Source organism: Penicillium macrosclerotiorum (genome assembly GCF_028827735.1).
Source record: "Penicillium macrosclerotiorum strain IBT 26536 chromosome Unknown utg000001l_segment0_segment0, whole genome shotgun sequence".
In the NCBI taxonomy this organism is placed as follows: domain Eukaryota; kingdom Fungi; phylum Ascomycota; class Eurotiomycetes; order Eurotiales; family Aspergillaceae; genus Penicillium; species Penicillium macrosclerotiorum.
Genome location: NW_026643081.1, coordinates 1,206,254 through 1,226,509, shown reverse-complemented (window position 1 = coordinate 1,226,509; position 20,256 = coordinate 1,206,254). Strand labels below are relative to the sequence as shown.

Below are 20,256 nucleotides of genomic sequence, written 5' to 3'. Positions count from 1 at the left end.
TCTGCGGCGGTCATTTCTATTTATTAGGTCAGGTAATGGGCAGGGTTTATGCATGCACAGGGAGGGGTGACGCCTCAGAGATGGCCTTGGGATGCAAATCACTGTCCGTAGCTCGGACTATACGTTGATGAAACAGGGGGTGAGATTGCCGGAGCGTCATATCCGGGACTGCGACGAGGCCAGTTCATCTGGCGGAAGATTGATGCCGGTGGTGTTTTGGTTGAGGATGCGATCCTCGCAGCGGCTGCTTGTTGAGGCTGTGGCTGCTCAGCCTTGTCCAACGAAGTTGTGACCTCTGCAACTGCATCATGCTCAAGCCACTTGGAGGAGTGCTGTCTCGCGTAGCGCGCTTTCCTTTTCCCGTTGACCGGGGTTGGCTTCTCAGCCATGTCAGCGGGCTGATCGGGGGGCGCAGTGTCTTGGGGCGAGACATGCTCGCCTGGTTGATTGGAGGTCGGATTGACTGAAGTTGTCTCAGAAGCACTGGACTCGAGGATGGCCAAGTTCTCCTGTCCGTCGTTCGAGGGAAGAATCCAAGATGGGTTTAAAAAGGACTGGGTATTTGGCTTCCGAAGTCGAGAGCCACGCATTTTGCGAGTCGGTTCTGAAGATTGAAGACGTGGATGAGAATCCAGGAGGGACTGAGGATGTTGAGAAAACAAAAAACAAAACAAAAAAGAAATAGAAAAAGAAAACAAGATTTCAGGGAACGCGGAGGCGCAGCCCTTTGTCGTGCTCCCCGCCGCGTGAGTGCTTGGACGCATCTTCGCGCCATGCGTCACGGGTGTTGCTGGACTGGAACGAACCCGCACGGACTGATACGATCATGCCCAATTGCCAGCGAGTTGTTCTATAGGGTGTCGGTGCGGCATACTGCAGCAAATGGACCACAGTACGAGGCTGTATTACCCGTACCAAAACAGTGAGCTACAGTGGTAGGCACCCCTTGAGCATACAGGATACAACTAAGATTAATGAGGAAACAGGTGATAATCTAATCCCTGCAGGGCTCGGCAGTTTTGTCCCTCGCGTGTCTCCTCTTCTGCCTCTCTCCTCTTCATCCCGGAAAGCATGGACTCCATATACGAAGCCAACCATGCACCCGAGCTGTACGTTCGCTGTTCCCCGTCCGCTGTCCTGATGATGAGACTCTGAACTAAGAGGAAGATCAAGAGAATATTCAAATGCAATCGCGCAGTCGTTTGAAGGCTTTCAGAGATCACAACTTTCTGGTGCTACTTTGATCCGGCATACATGGTACCAACCCAAATCACCGGCCGCAAATGTCGACTTGATCAGTGAGGAAGACATCGAAAATCTGGTAGAGCTCTCTACGAAGACATACAGAGCCAGATATTTCTAACGGCAACCAGAGGCGTACCGAGGGGGAAGGCTCACATGAGCTGTTGTAAGTGGAAAACTAAACCCTACCGCAACCGACCGGGGCCCATCACTGACCTCCCACAGTTTTATACACAAGCATCTGATCCTGAATCCACGAGAAGAGATCCCAAAAGATGCCAACAGACTGCGAATCTCAGGTCCCAGTCTGGAGACTCTTGCGACCAGGCTAAAGATCCCTCTGAGCTTTATTTTTGCTCTCGCGCGTCACTATCTTCCCAACGGTAGAGGATCACGCAGAAGGCCAGTGAATGCCTCGTCCACGAGCCTGGATCTGTGGTACTTTCTTCCTGTCAGAGTGCAAGTCGAGTCGCCCACGCCCGCCACGAATACACCAGAAGAACAATCCAGTCAAAACCAAATGAATCCTTTTCACAAGCTCCATCTCCCGAATATGAACCTCGATATTCGGCGCTCCTGCGTGGCGATCTTTACAAGCATCGATCCGGCTTCAAAACGCGTGACCTTTGTGGCGTTTGACTTTATGCATGGACGGTGGCCGAAAGTTGCACTCGAGCCGCGGCAACGTATAGAAGAGGTGATTAATGATCGAGCCTACGCGAGGTATCAAGGATACGGGCACGCTATGCACCTGGTCTATCTGAGCAGCGTGATAAGATGGTGGACAAACGCCCTGAATAGTATCAACGAGCAGCTCATCGCCTACGAGCTGAAACTCCAGGCAGGGCTGAGTGCCCAGCATACCACACCAGATGACGTGTTGACGACCATTAATCGTGCCCTCCACGCAATCGCGGCACACTTGCACCGGTATCTATCAGAGCTCAAGTCATCACAGGCAATAGTGATGGATCTGGCCACTCATTTTGAGTCTTTGCATGAGAGAGATACTGACAATGGCGGTATGGATGGCTTCGAGAATGCTTCTCGTGGATTTAGTCAAGTTCTTTCACAGATCGAGGCATTGCATGACTTTGCCGAGGAACTGGAAAAAAAGATCACCAATCATCTTGCCTTGGTATGCCTATCTAAATGATATCAAATTACTCATGCTTAAATCATGTAGCTTTTCAACAGAATTCAAATCAACAGCGACAGACTCCTCGTCGCGAATGGCCAGGCAATGCAAGCCATTCTCAGCGCAATGCACGAGGACACAAATCTCGGCCGGCAAATGGCAAAGGCATCACACGCGCTAGCCCAGGAGATGAAGCGGGATAGTGTGGCCATGCGAACGGTATGTTTTCAAAATACAAATCTGCTCCGCTCCAGAGCTTTCTAACTTCCTCAAAGATCGCTGTCGTCACCATGTTCTTCCTCCCAGGTGCTACCTTTGCCGTCAGTCCGTGCTTGCCTCTATGCCATCAATCAAGACTCACCGTTTTCACGCAGACACTCCTCTCTATGCCATTCTTCAGTAACAACGAATGGCTCGAAGACGCTTCCCGATTCTGGATCTGGATCGTAATGACCGTTCCCTCGACAGGTGCTTGTTTTCTCTTCTACCATAAGTGGATTGCCAAGTCTCAGCGGTCCGATATCGCGAATGATATACATCTGGAAACGCAAATCTCAAGACTTCAATGAGATTGGGACATCTCATTGTGAGAGAACGGGTTCACTTTGGACAATGATTGTTGAAGTCCTCGGCTTTCAACTCGATCGGCCAATAGGATGTGATTTTGAACCCTCTGACTTAGAGAAACAAGCAATCCTGGAGTAGCTAATAGTAGAGAGCCGGATAGTCATAGCCTGGGCATCGGCGAACATTTCCAGCTTTGGATTTTTTCTCCCAAAAAAAGCATTTCGGAGCCTGGAGGAGCGTGGACTAATTTGTATGATCTCTTCAGGGGGGCCAGAGGAGCTTGGATTCGTTTTGAGAGAACATTTAAAATCTTAAGCAAAAGCTTAGTCACAGATTGAGAATAAGGAGAACCCTAATAAGCCGAAGTATTCTGCGATATTCTAGTACATAGATTGGGTGAGAATTTGGTTTACTGGAGACTGAATCCAGAGTGTTGGCTTCGGTGGTATGCTGGTTCTTGTTTGTATGGTATGTCAACCCTTAGAGAGCAGAGAAAAGGAGATAATCTCGCTAGTCTCCTTTATTTTCAAAAGTCTCACTCTCGGAATCCTCTTCCCCCCGACCCGTCACCCGAAGTAGCAACTGAAGACGTAGACTTGCTCTCTAACTCTTCTTCTTCGGGCAGCTCACGCGATAAGGCATCGATGAGATAGTCTTCCTATTCTGGGTCTTGCTGAGCGAAACCCCAAACAACTTTACCATCACTATTTACCAAGTCAGGATCGATATAGGCTCTCCGTAGCTGCCTAATGGTCTGCTTGTCACTCATTGCGATACTAACCCCTTCGTGGAAGGGGGTATTGCCACGGTTATTTCTCGCAAGAAGGTCTGCCTGTCTCTCCCGTCTAAGAATACGAACCCCGACGGTGTATGAACTGTGCACAGCTATTCATAGAGGTGTATTACCGGTTTTGCCCCTGGAATTGGGATCTCAGCCCGCTTTAAGAAATATCTCGAAAACAACTCTACTAGAACCCCAATTATCACTGCATGCTATATAAAGGGGAATTTGACAGAATGAATCTTTCGCCGTGGGGTCGGCTCCTCTTTTGAGACGGAACTTGACTAACTCAGTGCAATTTTGAAAGGCTGCTTGATGCAGTATGGCGCGACTGAAGGGGTCTCGCGTATTCACGTCTGTTCTCCCTGCGAGGAATTATTCGATCACACGCTTACACTCCTCTTGTTCGTCATCTGGATCTATCTAATAATAGTAACGGTATGGCCAGTTATGTTGATAATCAAAAGTATGCTCGTTTCCCGAGTCAATAATATCCGGTGGCAGCAGTGCGGTCCGTCCGTAATTAGTGTCTATATTCCAAAGCTCGGGATATTAGATCGACGACTGACGAATCAATGCAATCAATACTCGCACCTGCTTTGAAAAGAGCATCTACCATATCGATACCACCAGACTCCAAAGACTATCGAATTGGGGTTCGGCCATGACCGTCCTTAGCATTTACTGATGCACCCATTTTGATCAGCATAGAGACCAAGCATTTCATCTTGCTCAAGACCGCCATATATGGTGGCATTTCCCCGTTTTAATCTATAATATGTAGGTTTGCTGCGTATCTTATGAATAGCATAACGGCATCGACAAAGCACATAGATGCCGCAATGTATAGCGGCGTAGAGCAGTTACAGTAGCCTAGTTTTAGATAAGCTAGTGAACTGGGGTCAGAGACGTTCGCTGTCTGCGAACCAGGAACGCCTCAGGGGGTTGCGGAATGTAATTAGAGAGCACGTCAAGATAGCAGTAACAGCAAAATGATGTCTGAGTTGCTATAGACAGTAGGGTAGCCTTGTATATCACACCGTTCTTCATATTCAAGCGGCTAGTTCCCGCCCGAAGCCACTTCCCTGCTTCACGGCTTGATAATAAGAATGCTGAAAGGTGAAACCAGACTCTCGAAGCAATATGGACTTCCACTGTCTCAATTTAGGGATAAACTGATTATTGAGACTTGTCAGGCACATCAAGTGTCTTATGTATTGGCAGGTAATCACGGGATTACCGCCGCTGCTTTCTGCCCGTTCTTTCCCCCCAGATTGGCTCATCGACGCACACTCTCTCAACAGAGCCGTCTCTGGTTCCTCTCACACCTTCTTCTCTCGACAACTATTTCCCACTCTCAGCTGGTGCCGAGTCAGAATGCCTGTAGTGCCGAAATCGAGCAACAGCCATCATCGTTACCGAACTGCCTACTACAGGCAAGCTACACAATAAGCTTTGACACTAGTGGCTCCACCACATATCCCCGCATCGCAAGGAGCCTTTGCGTTGTAAAAGCTTTTCTGAACAACCCGCTAAGCCTTTGTAGTAACACCATGAGCCCATATGCTAACAAGCATAGGAGCCCATAGCCTACGAGCCCATAAACTGATTTTTGATCCTTAGCTGGTCCAGAAGAGGCTCTTTCGCGACCAGAGTTCAGCTACTACCCGACAGCATGCGCCCTCAACCTTCGGATATGGAGCTGGCGCGTGCTATTTCGGTCGCAGAAGGATGGCATCAACAGCCACTCTGTTTTCCTGGAGGATGTTGATGCTCCACTCCCAATGCTTTACCACCGCCGCGGTCTTGGACTAATTAAGTGGACCCAATTTACCAAAATGCACAGACCACTGGGCTAGGCGAATTAACAATAGAAACAGGAATAAAAATAAAAAAACATACAACAGCAGGGATTCGCTGGTGGTCACCCACCCAACTACTAACCTGCCGGCGTGTGGCTTAAGTACGGCTGAGCGGACGGGAAGCCCTGTTCTCCACACCCTGTGGTCGTATGTATTAGAGATTTTCTGTAAGCAGAATATGTATAAAGCAAAAAAGCAAAAATGAACCTGCGCTGCTTTACTGGGTTGTCTCTCACCACATATCAAGATAATCTATGAACACCTTACTTACAACAGATACCGTGGTAAAATACGAAGACATCGCCGCCTTTCCCAAATATGGCATCTATGATCGCTTGATTATAGATCATTGAACTATCCGAATAGGAGCTATAACTTGGACTTGATGTTGGGCAAGTGCGGCAGGTAATATATATCTACTGTGGACCCGTAGACCGTAACCTATCAAACATTGAATGGCTGGAAATGACTGGGTTCAAATTGCACTTCGTGGCCCTGTGTTTTTAATTCCAGGTAACCTGGCGCGTTCTGCTCTCTCATCTGCTAAATTTAGTATTGATGATATTCAAGACTCATCCCAGCTACGCCGGGGCGCTCCCGTGGAACATCATATCTTCGGAGTATCCCAAATAGTAAATTCGGCCAACTCTGCATACTTTGTTGCTCAGAGAGAGCTCGAAAGTCTCCTCAGTCCACATGCATTCTCCATCTTCATTGATGAGCTCATAAACTTGCATCGCGGACAAGGGATAGAGCTTCACTGGAGGAATTTATTCAGATAGTTTTAGACAATAATAGAGGTTTTCTTCGCCTCGCAATCCGGCCAATGCTAGCTGAGAGTACCAAGCCAGCGGCTAAAGGGAAAAAATGCTTTTATTTCTCTCGTTGAGATACTAGGAATTCTTGTTACCACGTGATGATATCGTCACTACTAGCTTATCATTAATTCCCTCATGAGAATGGACTTCACCTTTTCAACTCCGATAAACCAGGCTTCCTGTCACCAATTCTATTCCAAATCTGGGATAATTACCAGAGCCTACAGAGCACTACCTCCACCGCGAACAAAGATTTCCGCGGCGATATTATAGAGGGTAAATTTTCTGTTCCAATTTTTCATAACTTTCACGCACAGCCAGAGAATCAAGTGCTATACAGTATGCTAAGACAGCACAATAAGAATAATACTGTCAAAGAACGCGAAGTTGACTATATTCGATCTACTGGAAGCTTCCAATATTATGAGCGAAGATTTGCCTTGCTAATATAAGAGACGCGAGAATCTTGGAAACCACAACCTCAGTGATAATAATGACAGATACTACATCTAGGCGTTAAATGGAAACTATTTAGAATTCATTGGGAACTCTATAGCTTCAAGTGGTAATTACTGGGGAGACCTCGACATCAAGAAGTTTACTTTCAGTCTATCATAGTTTTTCATGTGTTTACTATATTTCGGGATCATTATATATATACTTTATTCTATTCAGATTATCACTCTTTGGCTATCTTGAATCAAAATCCCACCAATAGGAAGGCGAATTCCAGGTTTCTTGCATAGATTCAAAAATCCAGCCACCTTGAAATCCAACCTTGAAGGCCTGTAGAGTCTCAAGGCTCTAGTCCAATGAGATGACCTAGATTAGAAAGCTCTAGTAGTACTTACTAGTGATATTGACGCTACCTCCGGGCGAATTTGTCTTAGGAAGCAAGTTGGGCCTAAGACTAGGTACTGGTAGATATTGCTATAAAACAACTTGTAAAATATTATGAAACAAACAGTTGCCAGGTTCCCGTTACACAGTCCTCACCGTTTGAACTTTAGTCGAGCGATGCAGGTTCATTTCTGCTGCTTGATTCTATACATATTCTGCTTACAGACAAATTCTAATACATACGACCACAGGGTGTGGAGAACAGGGCTTCCCGTCCGCTCAGCCGTACTTAAGCCACACGCCGGCAGGTTAGTAGTTGGGTGGGTGACCACCAGCGAATCCCTGCTGTTGTATGTTTTTGTTTCTGCGATGTTTTCGGTCTGTTGGGTGTGATGCACCTGCTGGTGCCCTACCACTTCAGCCCCTTCAGCCCTTTACCTGAATTCCCTGAAGCTGTCGTGGCCTCTCGGCTGGACTTTCCTCTGAAAAATGCTCGATCCTGGTCCACCCCTTATTTGTTTTGTAGGCTAAATGATCCTGACAAATAGATCTACTCTGGCTGCCAGAACAGTCTGGTCTGGATCTAGCTATCTCTTCTCCAACAGCGCAGTGAAAATTCTCAGCAAAGATGAGGTACAGACCCGTACAGCTCACAGCTATGGAAGGAATTCAACAGTATGAATACTAGCGTGAGCTCCTTAGCTAATTCAGCGCCTTTATTTGTTATTAATCACCGTTATATACTCCGGACACCGACCTCGTCATAATGATTAGGCGGGCTCTGAGGACTGTCCGTAATACCTGTTAAACCTCTCAGTACCATATTCCCCTAGAGTCCAAGACTAATCTTTTCGATAGCTTTAATGCTGTGATAGATCGAAGAAATTTATTTAATTATAAGCAATTTTTTGAAAGTCAAATTAAGCGGCAGAAACAGGCATTACCTTCACTTATCATACCCCGCTTCTTAGAACCCTCCCGCCCTCGTCTCGTTTCACGTATATCTCGCTACGCGTCGGGGCAGCTCAAGGTATGTACATATAAGGCTGACTGATTTGTGCGGGATAAATGCAGGATGCTTTGTATGGCAGTTAGAAAGTACGTCTATGCGGCGTTACTGCTATGTATTCATGCATACTAGAGGCCCGAGGTCAAAGACTATTAGCACCTGCTGGCTACTAATAGTATCGTGGCATTTTATTGAAATTGCAACCTTAATACTATGCTAGACAGCTATTTATCTGCTAAAGTAAAAGAGAAATATTTATCAGAATAAGAACCTTCCTTCATAGGTCAAAGTCCCTCTCTCAAGTTTCTTCCAAAGTTAAGTCAGTCTCCTATTCAGAGAGAGAAAAACTCCTTTACTCTTTATTTCCATCCCTCTTTTGCTCTTCACTTTCATCCCTCCTGTGCTCCTATAGGTTTTTGATTTTATCAAATATGCTATAGTTACTATCAGAGGAGAGTCCCTAGATAGAAGCTATTTTAATCTTATAAGAAAAGTTTGCTCGTTCGGAGAGGTTAAATATCTTAAATCCCGTTGATAATTGTTTGTCTGTAAGCGAGGTAAATTTATCTATCTGTTCAAAACAATACCTATATCCAATAGTGCAGTGATAAGCTTCGAGTTTTCTTTCAAGATCAAATTGACGCTTAACACAGCATCTATAATCCCGTGAGCAACATCCTTGTCGCCCTATACAATCGGCAACGAGAACTCGATATATATACTAATTAGGATCTGATCGACAAAGATCTAGGCCTCGTTTCACAGCCCCGACAAATTCACTCCGATATAGCTATAAACGCCGTCTCAGGTGAATTATCTCAGCACGTAGATTTTCGATGAATTCCAAGTTATCCGAGTCCTCTGAGTCGTCCGAGTCGTCCGAGTCTAAGGGGGAGGCCAGGTCCTGCTCTATAGAGAGATAGTGCTCCTATTAGGACTTATCTCTTAGAATAGCTTTTATTTCAAGAAATTGTAGGATTAGTATTAGGCTATTCTTATATCTTGCTTCCTTTGAAATATTATATCGATAGCGTTGTAAAGCGTTGAGATTCCCGCATTTTTCGAGCGCAATTTCCACTTCATTTCTCTTAGTTGGAGTGAAAGATGTAGTTTCCTGAGTTTTGCCAATTTCTTGGAGTCTGCTAGTTTCTTAGGGTCTGCCAATCAGTCTAGCAAAAAAAGACGAGGCCATGCTGTTTTACAGGGGCGTCCTCACTGGCAGAGGATCAGACTCTCGACGGGTTGAATAATAGACAGTGATGGTGCTCCAGATGTCTAATGGACGCTTCCAAGATGATACCGGTTGAATCGGGATGGTCTCGTTCGGAGTTTCCTTTGATCAACTATTCATTTTGACGTCACCCTATGCCGTCAGACAACAACCAATTTCTGACAACTATAGAAACCTAATGAAGCGTGATTGGTACGTAAAGTCTTGGATTCTTCCTAAGTCTTGGGGTTTAGGCCCCGAAGATATCGAAGTGCGAATCACGTGGATTCGCACTTATGTAATAGACTACCTAACAATGCCTGCAGCAAAAAAAAAGGACAGCGTCCTCGCTGCCGGAAGAATCTAATTGCATAGGAAACATGAATTACGTGGGAAACATGAATTGCGTGGGAAACATGAATTGCGTGGGAAATATGAATTGCATGAAGAATATGAATTGTGTAACGACATAAGTTGCGCGGGCAGCATAAATTACACGAGAGATATGAAGACGTAAACCTAAGCCTAGCGAAACTCTGGCCCCGATTCGTTATCCTCTTCCTTTTCTTTAGCATTGACTTCCTTATCTGCGGCTAACACTATAACCGAGGCGGCGTCGAAGTTACGGGGGTTTAGGCGTATAAATTCGTGTATATCCCTGATAGCAGGACACCGGAAGGAGCGGTTGGTAGCGAGGAGCGGATACTGTAGGTTAACTAGGACGTAGTTTGCCAGCGCCGCTCCGCGCTAATTCTTAGATACTCGTTAGTCGATTATATTTACGCATTCAATCGAAGCGTCAGCAAATTTCTTAACTATTTCCGCGAAGACTTCGTCGGTTCCTATTAGTTTTATTGCCCGATATTAGGAGATCGCATTATCCTTGCAGTAGGTATTTATAGTGCCAGCGTGTACCGCTACAGATTTAAGGGAATCGAGCATATTCCTAGTAACCGCAGTAGTTATTTCACGCGTAAGCGCTATTATCGTATATACGTTAACTCCTATCGAACGGGTGCTTTCAGCTACAGGGTTCGTAGCAGCGCCTCTAAGTTTCTCCGCTACGATAGTATATATGCTTCTCCGTTCGGTATTCGTAGGTAGCGTGCGCTTCTTCGCAGGTGTATAGTTAGGATCAAGTAGCCGTTTCGTAGGTACGCTAGTCGAAGGTCTTATATTCGCGGAAGTCGTAGGCTGTTTAGCGGGTATTATCTTCAGCGTAGGCCTTTCTACCCGCTTCCGCGGCTTCATCGGATCTTCGGGCGACCAGGGTAATCCGGATAGCTCTTCGTGTAGCCCGGCACGGAGCTCGCTAGGCGCGAAACCGCTATTTTCGCCCGATATTAGAGGATTCGCATAGTAGGGGCGGAAACCGGGCACGTCTTGGAGCTCTATTATCTAGTGTTCACTATCTAGCGAAGGCACGATGATTTTCCGTTCCGGGTCGGTATCTATATACATAATAATCTTATACGCGACTAGTTAGCGAATATATTGTGTATTATCCGAGGTATTAGATAATTCCGGAAGGGCGGGTAGTTCGTTAACTTTTCGTAGTTTAGCAAGGATATCGTAGTCTCGTCCTTCAACCTATCCTGATAGAATCGTAACTACACCGATGCGGATCGTGCTTAGTGTCGGTGCTCGCTTAGTTCGTGTAAGGTATAGGAAATTTAGAGACGCGCCTGTTAATAAGTTGCGCTCGAAGACCTCCGGTATCTATCGAATACTAAAGGCTTTAACCGCGACACCTTTACCGCGGGGCGGTCGTGTCCCGCGCAATATCCCGTTTGCCTCGAAGTTAATATTATTGTCAGAGCACTTCTTCCGCCTCCGAGTTGTAACTAGGGCGAACGCGGTCGGGTTGTCGACGGGTTTCGGTGAAATGCTAATATCTAGGATTTTATATAGGTGATATAAGATATAGTTAGTAGGATCGAAGGAAGTCCTCACATTTTTTGCGACTTTATTCGCTTCATATTTAGTTGATAATACTTGCAGGGATTTCTTAATCTGCCCTCGGTTAAGGGACATATCCAGGATAAGACTAGCCTTCCTAGGTTTGCGTGGTGCCTTTTCAGGCGATATGTTGCTCTTAGTTAATGCTAGCCGCGGTAGGTATTGTAAGAGATAGATAAGGTAGGTTATAGGTGTAGGTAAGGGGTAGTGGTAGTAATAGGGGGAAGTTGGAAGGTTAAGAGTGAAGGATAATATAAAGTGAATATAAGGTAGGAGGTAAGAGAAGTAACGTAAGGGTAAATAATTAGGAGTGAACAAAATGTGAGGTATATATAATAAAGGATATTTAGGTAGAGGATTTTAAGAGGCATACGCCTCGAGCAAGTCGGGGCGGTGACTAAGCATATCCGCCTCTATATACTATTCGTCCTATACGGGCCCTATACAGCGACGACGCAAAAGATATTATATACGTCTTCCTTTATAAGTCGTCCGGCTAGTAATAATAGCTTCGAATGTAGGCTATATACTAGCCTCGTCGGTAGGTTCGTCCGGGTAGATCTCGACTTCCCGTCCGAATTTATCTTCTCCGGGATAAGGTTCTAAGTATTCGACTAAAATAACTAGATAAATTCGCTATTAGGATAGCAATACTAGACGGCACGCGCCCGGGTACGCTTCCGTGACTTTGAAAGGACCCGTGCGTTATACGCCGAATTTATAATGGATTTTAGACGCTAGCTGGTAGCCTTTATATAGTTGAACGTAGACTAAGTCGCCGACCCTCGGCTGCTATAATTTATGCGAAGCATTGTAGCGTTCCGTTATAACTAGTTCCGTATACGTAAGTGTATCCTTCGTATCCAAGCGATTCATTATCCGTTCTTCCGGCAGATTTGATATCGCGGGCGGAATCAGCGAGAAGGGCTAGAACCTATAAATAATCTCGTCCGGACTCCTACTAGTAGCGGCCGTAGGAGAGGCGTTATGAGTACGGATAATCGCTAGTAGGGCGTCCTCCTAGTCTCTATATCGTGCGTCGTTAACCGCGAAGCGAATTGCGATCTCAATTTCCTAGTTTGTACGTTCGCTTTATCTATCCGTCTGTAGGTGCTACGCTGCGCCTATACGTATCTTAGTAGCTAGGCGTGTCTACAGCCGTTTAAAGACTTCTTCTATAAATTTAGGGTCCCTGTCGCACACGATCTCGCGTGGGACTCCCTATCTAGCGACTGAAAGATAGCCTAAAATGCGGACTGCCTAGATCTCCGCTGTGTCCTAGTCACGTCTAGGGAGTAGAGCGATACGCTTAGAAAACTTGCAGGTAATTAACAGACAGACTATATTGCCCGCAGCAGATTTAGGCAACGCTACCACGAAATCTATTCCGAGTATATAGAAGGGTATCGGGAGCGAATATAATAGGTAGAGCTTACCATAGCGCGGGTATCTCATAGTCTGATGTGTCAGGTATTTAGGACAATAGGCGATATATTTGCGTAGCTATCTAGCGAGGCTACGAATATAGTAGGATGTACGTATCTGATAATAGGCACGATAAAATCCGAGATAATTCTAGGCGTCGTGGTACTCTTCGAAGATATCGCGTACTATAGTGCGTAGAATACACAATCTTTCCGCGCTAGCTATAGAGGGGTCTATGAACCATAGCAGTTCATCGCGACGCCTAAACTAGGCTGCGATTGCATTGTTATCCGCGTTTCTCTAGATCCGCGCTATCACTAGATCCACTTAGTAACCACGTCGTAATACGTCCGCATAATCCGGATCTATATCGAGGAAGCAAGCGGTGAAGCATAGTGCCTCCTCCGCCTGAACCGCGTATACGTCGATTACTTCCTCTAGCATATTAGAGCTAGGGTCCGGCGCCTGTATAGAGGGCAAGCGTGACAGTCTATCCGCTACCAGGTTCGATTTTCCTAGGCGATACCGGATATCCAGCGTAAACTAGCTAAGGTACTAGGAAGCACGGATTAGTCGACGATTAAGTTTATCTGTCGCTGACGATCTAAGGTAAGTGTGGTTCGCGATTCTACGAGTAGATGCGTGATCTGTATAGACTACCACAGGTTTCTCTATATTTTCAATTAGGTAACGAATTTTTCGTATAGCCTATACGAGACAGGCGACCTCCTGCTTAGATAAGTAATACCGGGATTTAGCTAGTGACGCTAGCTTACTAAGGTATAGAATTAGCTGTACCCGTATGCGTAGGGGTAGCGCCTTCCCTAGCTACTCGTCTCCTTAGAGGTAGTAGACTATCACCCCGAATGCTCGTTTCGAAGCATCAAGGTCAATATATAGGATACGTGATACGTCCGTATGCGTGACTACTTAGTGACGGCAGATTAGATCCTTAAGTGCGTTAAAGGATACTCGTTCTGCGTCGGTAAGGGTATACTCCGTGCGCCGAGCATATTTTTTTCGCTGCTGTCCCTTGACAGGGGCTTCCTTTAGGAGTGTAGTCTTGCGAAGCTAGAGGGGCTCCGCTATTTCCGTATATCTCGGAATCTTGTCGCGAAGGTAGCCCGTGACACCGAGGAAATGCTCTAGGTCTAATAGCGTCGCTAGTTCCTTGATATCCCGTATCGCTTGCACCCTTTCTTCCAAGGAAGTAAGGCCTAACCCGTCCACGAAGTAGCCTAACATGCGGACACTAGGGAATCCTATAAAGGATTTTTTAGGGCTGACCGTCATATTAGCCTCGGCTAGCGTGTATAGGAAGCGATCTAGGTATACTAGATGCTCGCTTAGTCCTATCGCTCGCAGCACGAAATCGTCTACGTAGACCCGTATAAATTCTTATAGGCCGCGTATAATGCGGTCCGCCTGTCTCTGCGCATATAGGGGGCTGTTATAGTAGCCTATCGGTGCTACTGTAAAAAATTCTTGGCCACGATGCGAATTTACAGCAAGTTTATACTAATCGCTCGGATACGCACCGAACTAATAGAAGAACTGTAACGTATCGAAGACGGATAGGTAAGTAGCTCCCCCTCACGAAATTGACGATATCTTCCTGCCTAGGTAGCGGATATAAATCGCGTATCGAGATTTTGTTTAGGCCTCGGAAATCTACAACGACCCGAGGTTTTCGTTCGCTAGTGTTCAAGGTTCGCTAGACGACGAATACTAGAAAACCGAACTAGGTTCCGCGGTCGCTCTATTTCATGCGGCCCTAAGCGTGAAGCTTATCGAAGCAGTTATCGACTAGCGCACGGTCCTTAGCCGACAGGGGGTACAGCTTAGTCGGGGGCCGCTCCGCCTGCTAATTCTCCTTAAGAGGCACGCGTATACGTTAATTATTAGGCACTCTTGCAAGCCCTAGTTTATCTTGAAAGACGTTCGCGTACCTTTCGAGAATATCGATAATCTTCTTACGGTATTATTTATTATCCGTATATATTGTAACACCGTTCTATTACGAGTATAGAGTATCGTTACTGTCTGTAAGTATAGGATAACTCGGCGTAATATCCGCGGCGATATTATACGCGTTACGTTTATCGAACGGCTCGACGAAGCTAATATAGGTATAACGGGCTAGTACAAGATCCTTATCGGAGTTATTGCGGACCGCAATCCTTACGTCCGGCTTAATTTCTAAGGTCTGTGTATAGAAGCCGCTGATATACTCGATATACTCGGTAGCTTTATTGTACTACGGAATAAACAGCATATCGCTATAGAGAGGGGTATTATCGGTACTTAATATATCTACCGGCACGATAGAAACGGAATATGCTAGTATTACCGCACGCTGTTTAGCACGAACATAGGGCACCTTAGGTCTCTTAGGTACTACGAGTGTGATATTAACTATCATACGATCGTAATAATTGAAGATTAAGCGTCTGCGAACGATGTCTAGACTAATACGTTTAGGGGTAATAATATCTATGCCTATAAGTACACTAGGCGCAAGGTTATCGACAACGTGCATTTCGCGCTAGAAGTGAGCGGTGACTAGGCGTCCGTCGCTCGTACCGTCGATATAGTAATACACAACAAGATACTCGGAGGTAGCGTGCCTACGGGATCCGATACCTTTCACTATTATTACCGCCGGTAATATTTTTATTTCTGTATTAGGTATCTCCTCCGTAACCACCTTCCGGTCGATAAGGGTTATACCGCAGCTAGTATCGTAGACTATAATAACGGGATCGCGGGTAAGGTCTAGCCGAACTAGTAGTGTAATAGTGCTCTACAGCTTATAATTACGACTAGTCCTAGTAGCCGCGGTCGCAGTCGAATATACTACTTGCGCTGTATAAGCCGCCGCTTTATCGCTACTAGATTCAGCTTTATTCTAAGTTACGTCGTTTTCCTTAGATAACGATTCGTCGGTAACTTCGTCGCCTGACTCGTCCTAAGCGTAGTATACACGTAGTCGGTTAGGGTCGCGAACGTCGCGTCTATCGGGACAGCGGTAGTCGCTACGGCGAGGGGGGGTCCGCTCGCTTATCGCGATCTTTATCGTATCGGGGGCGGTACGAATTAGTAGCGACACGCGGTGTCCTAATATTGTTACCGCTTGAATTCTTCAATAGGGCCCTTTCCCTCGGGGCGCGATCCTTTTACCGGAACCGATTATTTCGCGAAGCGTCCTTAGGGTATCGTTCCTACGCTCGGTTCCGTATAGTTCGATCTAGCCGGTTTCTAGGGATAGGGGTACTCACGTTTCGGCGTTTATAGCATTCGAACTACTAACTCTTGCGCGTATTAACCTAGCGTACGAATTCAGTGATCGTCGTAGTATCTGTTAGGGGCGTGAGCGTGACTTGTAGTAACGCGGAGAGTTTGTTATAAGCAGCCTATGCCTAAGCATATTCTATTGTCGCTTCTCGCGCCTCCTAGCCGTATACGACAACCTTTTAAAGAAATTTATCTAGGTCTACCTTACCGTACATATCGTATAGTGTATACTCGAGTTTATTATAGAGATTACGGGCTTTAGTAACGGGCATACTAAAGCGTTCACGTAGAGCGTTATACTACGTATCTATATCCGAAGCGTGTATTAGGGATAATCGCTCTAAGTCGGATACACTTTGTTTATACTATATCGCGGCTTTGCCCAAAAAGCACTAGGGGAAGCGGTGTCTTATCGATAACGGTTTAATATTCACTTCAGCGAGCCTCGCGGCACGTATAAAGCTATAAATATTATAGTAGACCCGCTGTTTATCGCAAATCTCCAGGAAGGGTTTAGTGTTATCTAGTTCGAAATAGCCAACGTCTCGATCGCGGAACTTGTCGCGAGAGCACGAACGCGATATAGATATGCGTAATCTAGGAGCCTCGCGCGATCGAGAACGTGTGTAACGATAATAACGGCTTCGGGCCTTATCCTCGTCCGAGCTCCTATTGCTCGGCGATAAGGAGGGGTCACGACGGCCACGACGCTGCGGGCGTCTATTAGCTCTAGCAGCTATAGCGGTAATATTATTTCGCATTTATTCTATTTAACGTCGTATATTATCCAGCCTAGCTCTAACCGTCGGTGGTAGGGTATAAGGATACGCCTGACCGGGCGGCGGTAGTAGAGGCGGATACGACGGACCTAGAAATTGCGCTACGAACAGCGTATATAGAAATCCTCCGTAACGTCTATCCTGATACGGAGCACCGTAACCGTACTGCTAGGGGGTTAGCTAAGTACCGAACGTGCTACCGATAGGCTGGTTTAGTAGCCCGTGTAGGGATTAATACGATACTTCCGATTAATGCAAGGATAGTAGGGCTTATAGGGGTATAGGTCTCAGGGGTTAACGGCCGCCTTTAGACTAATAGGGGGTTTTATAGAGATTATCTGCTAGGCGCTAATAGAGATTCGACTAATTCGACGGCGGCGGCGGCGGCGGTACTGTCGCCCGACTAGCGTTAATATTATCGGGGAATCGTTCTATAAGCGCAGACTCTGTTACGGAGCGCGGGCGTATTACAAGAGGACGCGCGCTAACTTTACGTTCTACCTACTGTTAGGCACGGGGGGCGGCTACCGTGGTAGGGGTAGCGTCCTAAGGTGTCGTGGGAGTTTCCGATAGTCGAGTCGAACTTAAGGATATCCTAGGTGTAGGGGTAGAAGATAGTTGCTTCTAAGATTTGTCGGTTACGCCTATACTTTCCGCGTGTTTAGCGACGAAGGTATTAATAGCTTTCCGTAAGGTCGAAGTGTCTATAACCTAATCTAGTAGGTATAGCACTACAGCAGGACCTGAACGTCGAGTACGACCGGCGCTCTCGCTAATAACTAGGAAATAGGAGATAAATTATAGAAGGTTAGGATCTATGCGTATAGGGGCTAGGTTTCTAGCAAAAAAGGTTGCTAGTTAGGAACCTAACGAGTGCTGCTAGCGGTTCGGGGGAATAGATGTCGTTATTCGGACGCGCCTTCCGCGTCGGGTTACTACTCAATAAGGGGTATATAACCGCTACTCAACGAGGGCGCAAGGCTCGTAGGGAATGCGTATCGGGGATCGTAAACACGATCGGAAGGACGAAAAGGATAAAACACTAACACGGAATAACAGGATCGTCGCAGATCCGCGGGTACGACCGCCGTTCTGATAGGGTGGAACTAGCGGGGTCCGTGGTTCACAACCGCAACCGAAACGACGAATCACGAACACGAAAAAATAACAGACTAACAACAGGGAATGAAGACTTTTAACGGGCTTCCTGAAGGACCTTCGGAAGGACGTATTACACTGCAGAAAAAATTTTCTGCTCTAGGGTTGCTACCATTGAAGCGTGATTAGTACGTAAAGTCTTGGATTCTTCCTAAGTCTTGGGGTTTAGGCCCCGAAGATATCGAAGTACGAATCACGTGGATTCGCACTTATGTAATGGACTACCTAACACCTAATCTCGAACACTTTACTTTTCAAGTTGAATTGCCTCTGTTAGGTCAGGTGACCTAGCGCTTGCGGCCTTCATGTTAGGTAGTGCCAGATCAGAGTCTCTTTCCAATCAACACACATTTCACAGAAATCATCTGTTCTATCAGCCTGACTTGCTGAACATTACTAAGATTCTATGCAGAAATCTGGTGATGCTTGACGTCACTTCAAATCTGTGTATTCAACCACAGGATCATGAATTACCCACGTTCTTTCCCCATTTTCTTCTACAAGAGTCCAGTAGCTACTGCCATCGAAAAACATAGCTTCGAATCTTTTCACTAGGATTGAAAATTTCCAGAATGTTAATCTACAGCAACCACCGAGCACCCTCACACCAAGCACACTATGGTCGCCTGGTCCAAGCCTATTGCTTTCGCCTGCCTCCCCCCCCCCCCCCCCCGCCTCAGCACACTGTAAGCTGTACTGTTGTATTTTTCCAGGGATAGGGTTAATAGATAGACATAGCCCGCCTCCGCCCCTGGTCTCCGCCGAAGAGTTCGTCAAAGCGGCCAAGCGTAACGATGGCGATGACGGTTGGCTCGCTGAGCTCGTCAAGGTTGGGGCCGAGAAGGGCCGGGCGGCTATGAACGCGGTGGGGTGGAAGATCATCGAGCTCTGGACGGTCATGAGGCTCGTCGAAATCCTCTTATGCCCGCTCAAGGACTTCGTCGACGCTGTCTGCGCCGGTCTCGTCAGACTGGCATTTCAGTACTCCCCCGCCCTCGCGGCATTCTTCCAGGCTGATCGCCCCACGCCCGATCAGCAATCCTAGCAGATTGTGCCCCAGCCAGGACAAGGGCGGCGTCGACGGAAAGCAAAACGCCGCAACAATAAGTGAGTCTTCAATGTGGCCAATGCCCCTCCTTAGTAAGTTGTAGAGTAGGTAGACACGCTAATATTTACCAACCTAGATATTATTATCGTAATGTATATCCTAGTTAAAATTATACGGAAGTACAAGTTGTTGTTTGTATTGCATATCCTAACCACAGTGCTTATTTTTGACTTTTCTCAATCGATTTGCCTTTGATACTAACACTATGTTAGATGCAATAACACTCGCCTAGATGATTAGACAGCTATAGTAGTTATTCAACACTACAATTCGATCAAATCTGCTAGCAAAACAATATTATACCCCTCTATATACTACCGCATTCGTCACATCTTCTACAGCCTCTCAATATCGGGTGTTTGCTATATTAAAGCGTTCATATGGTCGCTTAATCGAGGCGCAAGCTCGCCTAGGATATAACTATATCGATAAGCTCGACTTCCTAGAATCCTACGCCCTAGCACGCTAGGCAGCCTCCCCACTGAACCAGGGCGCTCTACGGCAAGCCTGAGAATACAGGCAGGATGAGATAGGTCGGCGAACAGACCAACAAACCACCACATACCACGATAGAGGAAGCCTCCCAAAGGGAAAGCAGAAGCAGATGAAGCGAAGAGAGTGTGAAAGTTGATTCTCTCCCTATCGGAGATGCGAAGCTATATCCTGTAAAGTCTGTGTACTAGAAAGATATCCTCTAATCAGAGACCTCCCTAGTGTTGGCCGTTTCCCCACTGCAATAAGTAGTAAGAAACAACCCTAGTAGAGTAACGCGGGTTCAATTCTATTAATTTGCTCTACACATATTCTGCTTTAAGGCAAATCCTAATACATACGACCACAGGGTGTGGAGAACAGGGCTTCCCGTCCGCTCAGCCGTACTTAAGCCACACGCCGGTCAGTTAGTAGTTGGGTGGGTGACCACCAGCGAATCCTGACTGTTGTATGTTTTTGTGTTTTTTTCTTGTCTTTTCCCTAAACCCTCAAAGCGAGCGAACGTTCGCTCTGCCATACGTGCCTGAAGTTGACGTAGCCCTCAACTCTGATACTGAGATCTACCGTCAACTAC

The 20,256-nt window shown here is 46.4% G+C and overlaps 4 protein-coding genes across 4 annotated transcripts, besides 2 other annotated features; 3 read left to right on the top strand and 1 right to left on the bottom strand.

The window, feature by feature from the left end:
- Nucleotides 1–98: 98 nt before the first annotated feature.
- On the bottom strand, nt 99–590 carry N7462_000400 (uncharacterized protein; the record flags this gene model as incomplete). The annotated part of the gene is made up of 1 exon (XM_057072126.1): nt 99–590. One exon carries the CDS (start codon nt 588–590, stop codon nt 99–101), a length of 492 nt encoding a protein of 163 aa, XP_056938656.1.
- A 292-nt stretch (nt 591–882) lies between these two features.
- On the top strand, nt 883–2,949 carry N7462_000399 (uncharacterized protein; the record flags this gene model as incomplete). The annotated part of the gene is made up of 7 exons (XM_057072125.1): nt 883–935; nt 1,008–1,109; nt 1,168–1,321; nt 1,374–1,408; nt 1,468–2,380; nt 2,429–2,599; nt 2,656–2,949. The coding sequence occupies 7 exons, from the start codon at nt 883–885 to the stop codon at nt 2,947–2,949; spliced, it is 1,722 nt and encodes a 573-aa protein (XP_056938655.1).
- Nucleotides 2,950–5,403: 2,454 nt separating this feature from the next.
- Nucleotides 5,404–5,479: a sequence feature (Protein overlapping with rRNA (N7462_000398, KAJ5698393.1) was converted to a misc_feature.).
- A 95-nt stretch (nt 5,480–5,574) lies between these two features.
- Nucleotides 5,575–5,795: a sequence feature (Protein overlapping with rRNA (N7462_000398, KAJ5698393.1) was converted to a misc_feature.).
- Nucleotides 5,796–6,045: 250 nt separating this feature from the next.
- N7462_000397 (geranylgeranyl diphosphate synthase) lies at nt 6,046–6,860 on the top strand (the record flags this gene model as incomplete). Its single annotated transcript, XM_057072123.1, has 2 exons — nt 6,046–6,371; nt 6,749–6,860. 2 exons carry the CDS (start codon nt 6,046–6,048, stop codon nt 6,858–6,860), a joined length of 438 nt encoding a protein of 145 aa, XP_056938653.1.
- Nucleotides 6,861–18,700: 11,840 nt separating this feature from the next.
- Nucleotides 18,701–19,127, top strand: N7462_000396 (uncharacterized protein; the record flags this gene model as incomplete). Its single annotated transcript, XM_057072122.1, has 2 exons — nt 18,701–18,768; nt 18,821–19,127. 2 exons carry the CDS (start codon nt 18,701–18,703, stop codon nt 19,125–19,127), a joined length of 375 nt encoding a protein of 124 aa, XP_056938652.1.
- Nucleotides 19,128–20,256: the final 1,129 nt, after the last annotated feature.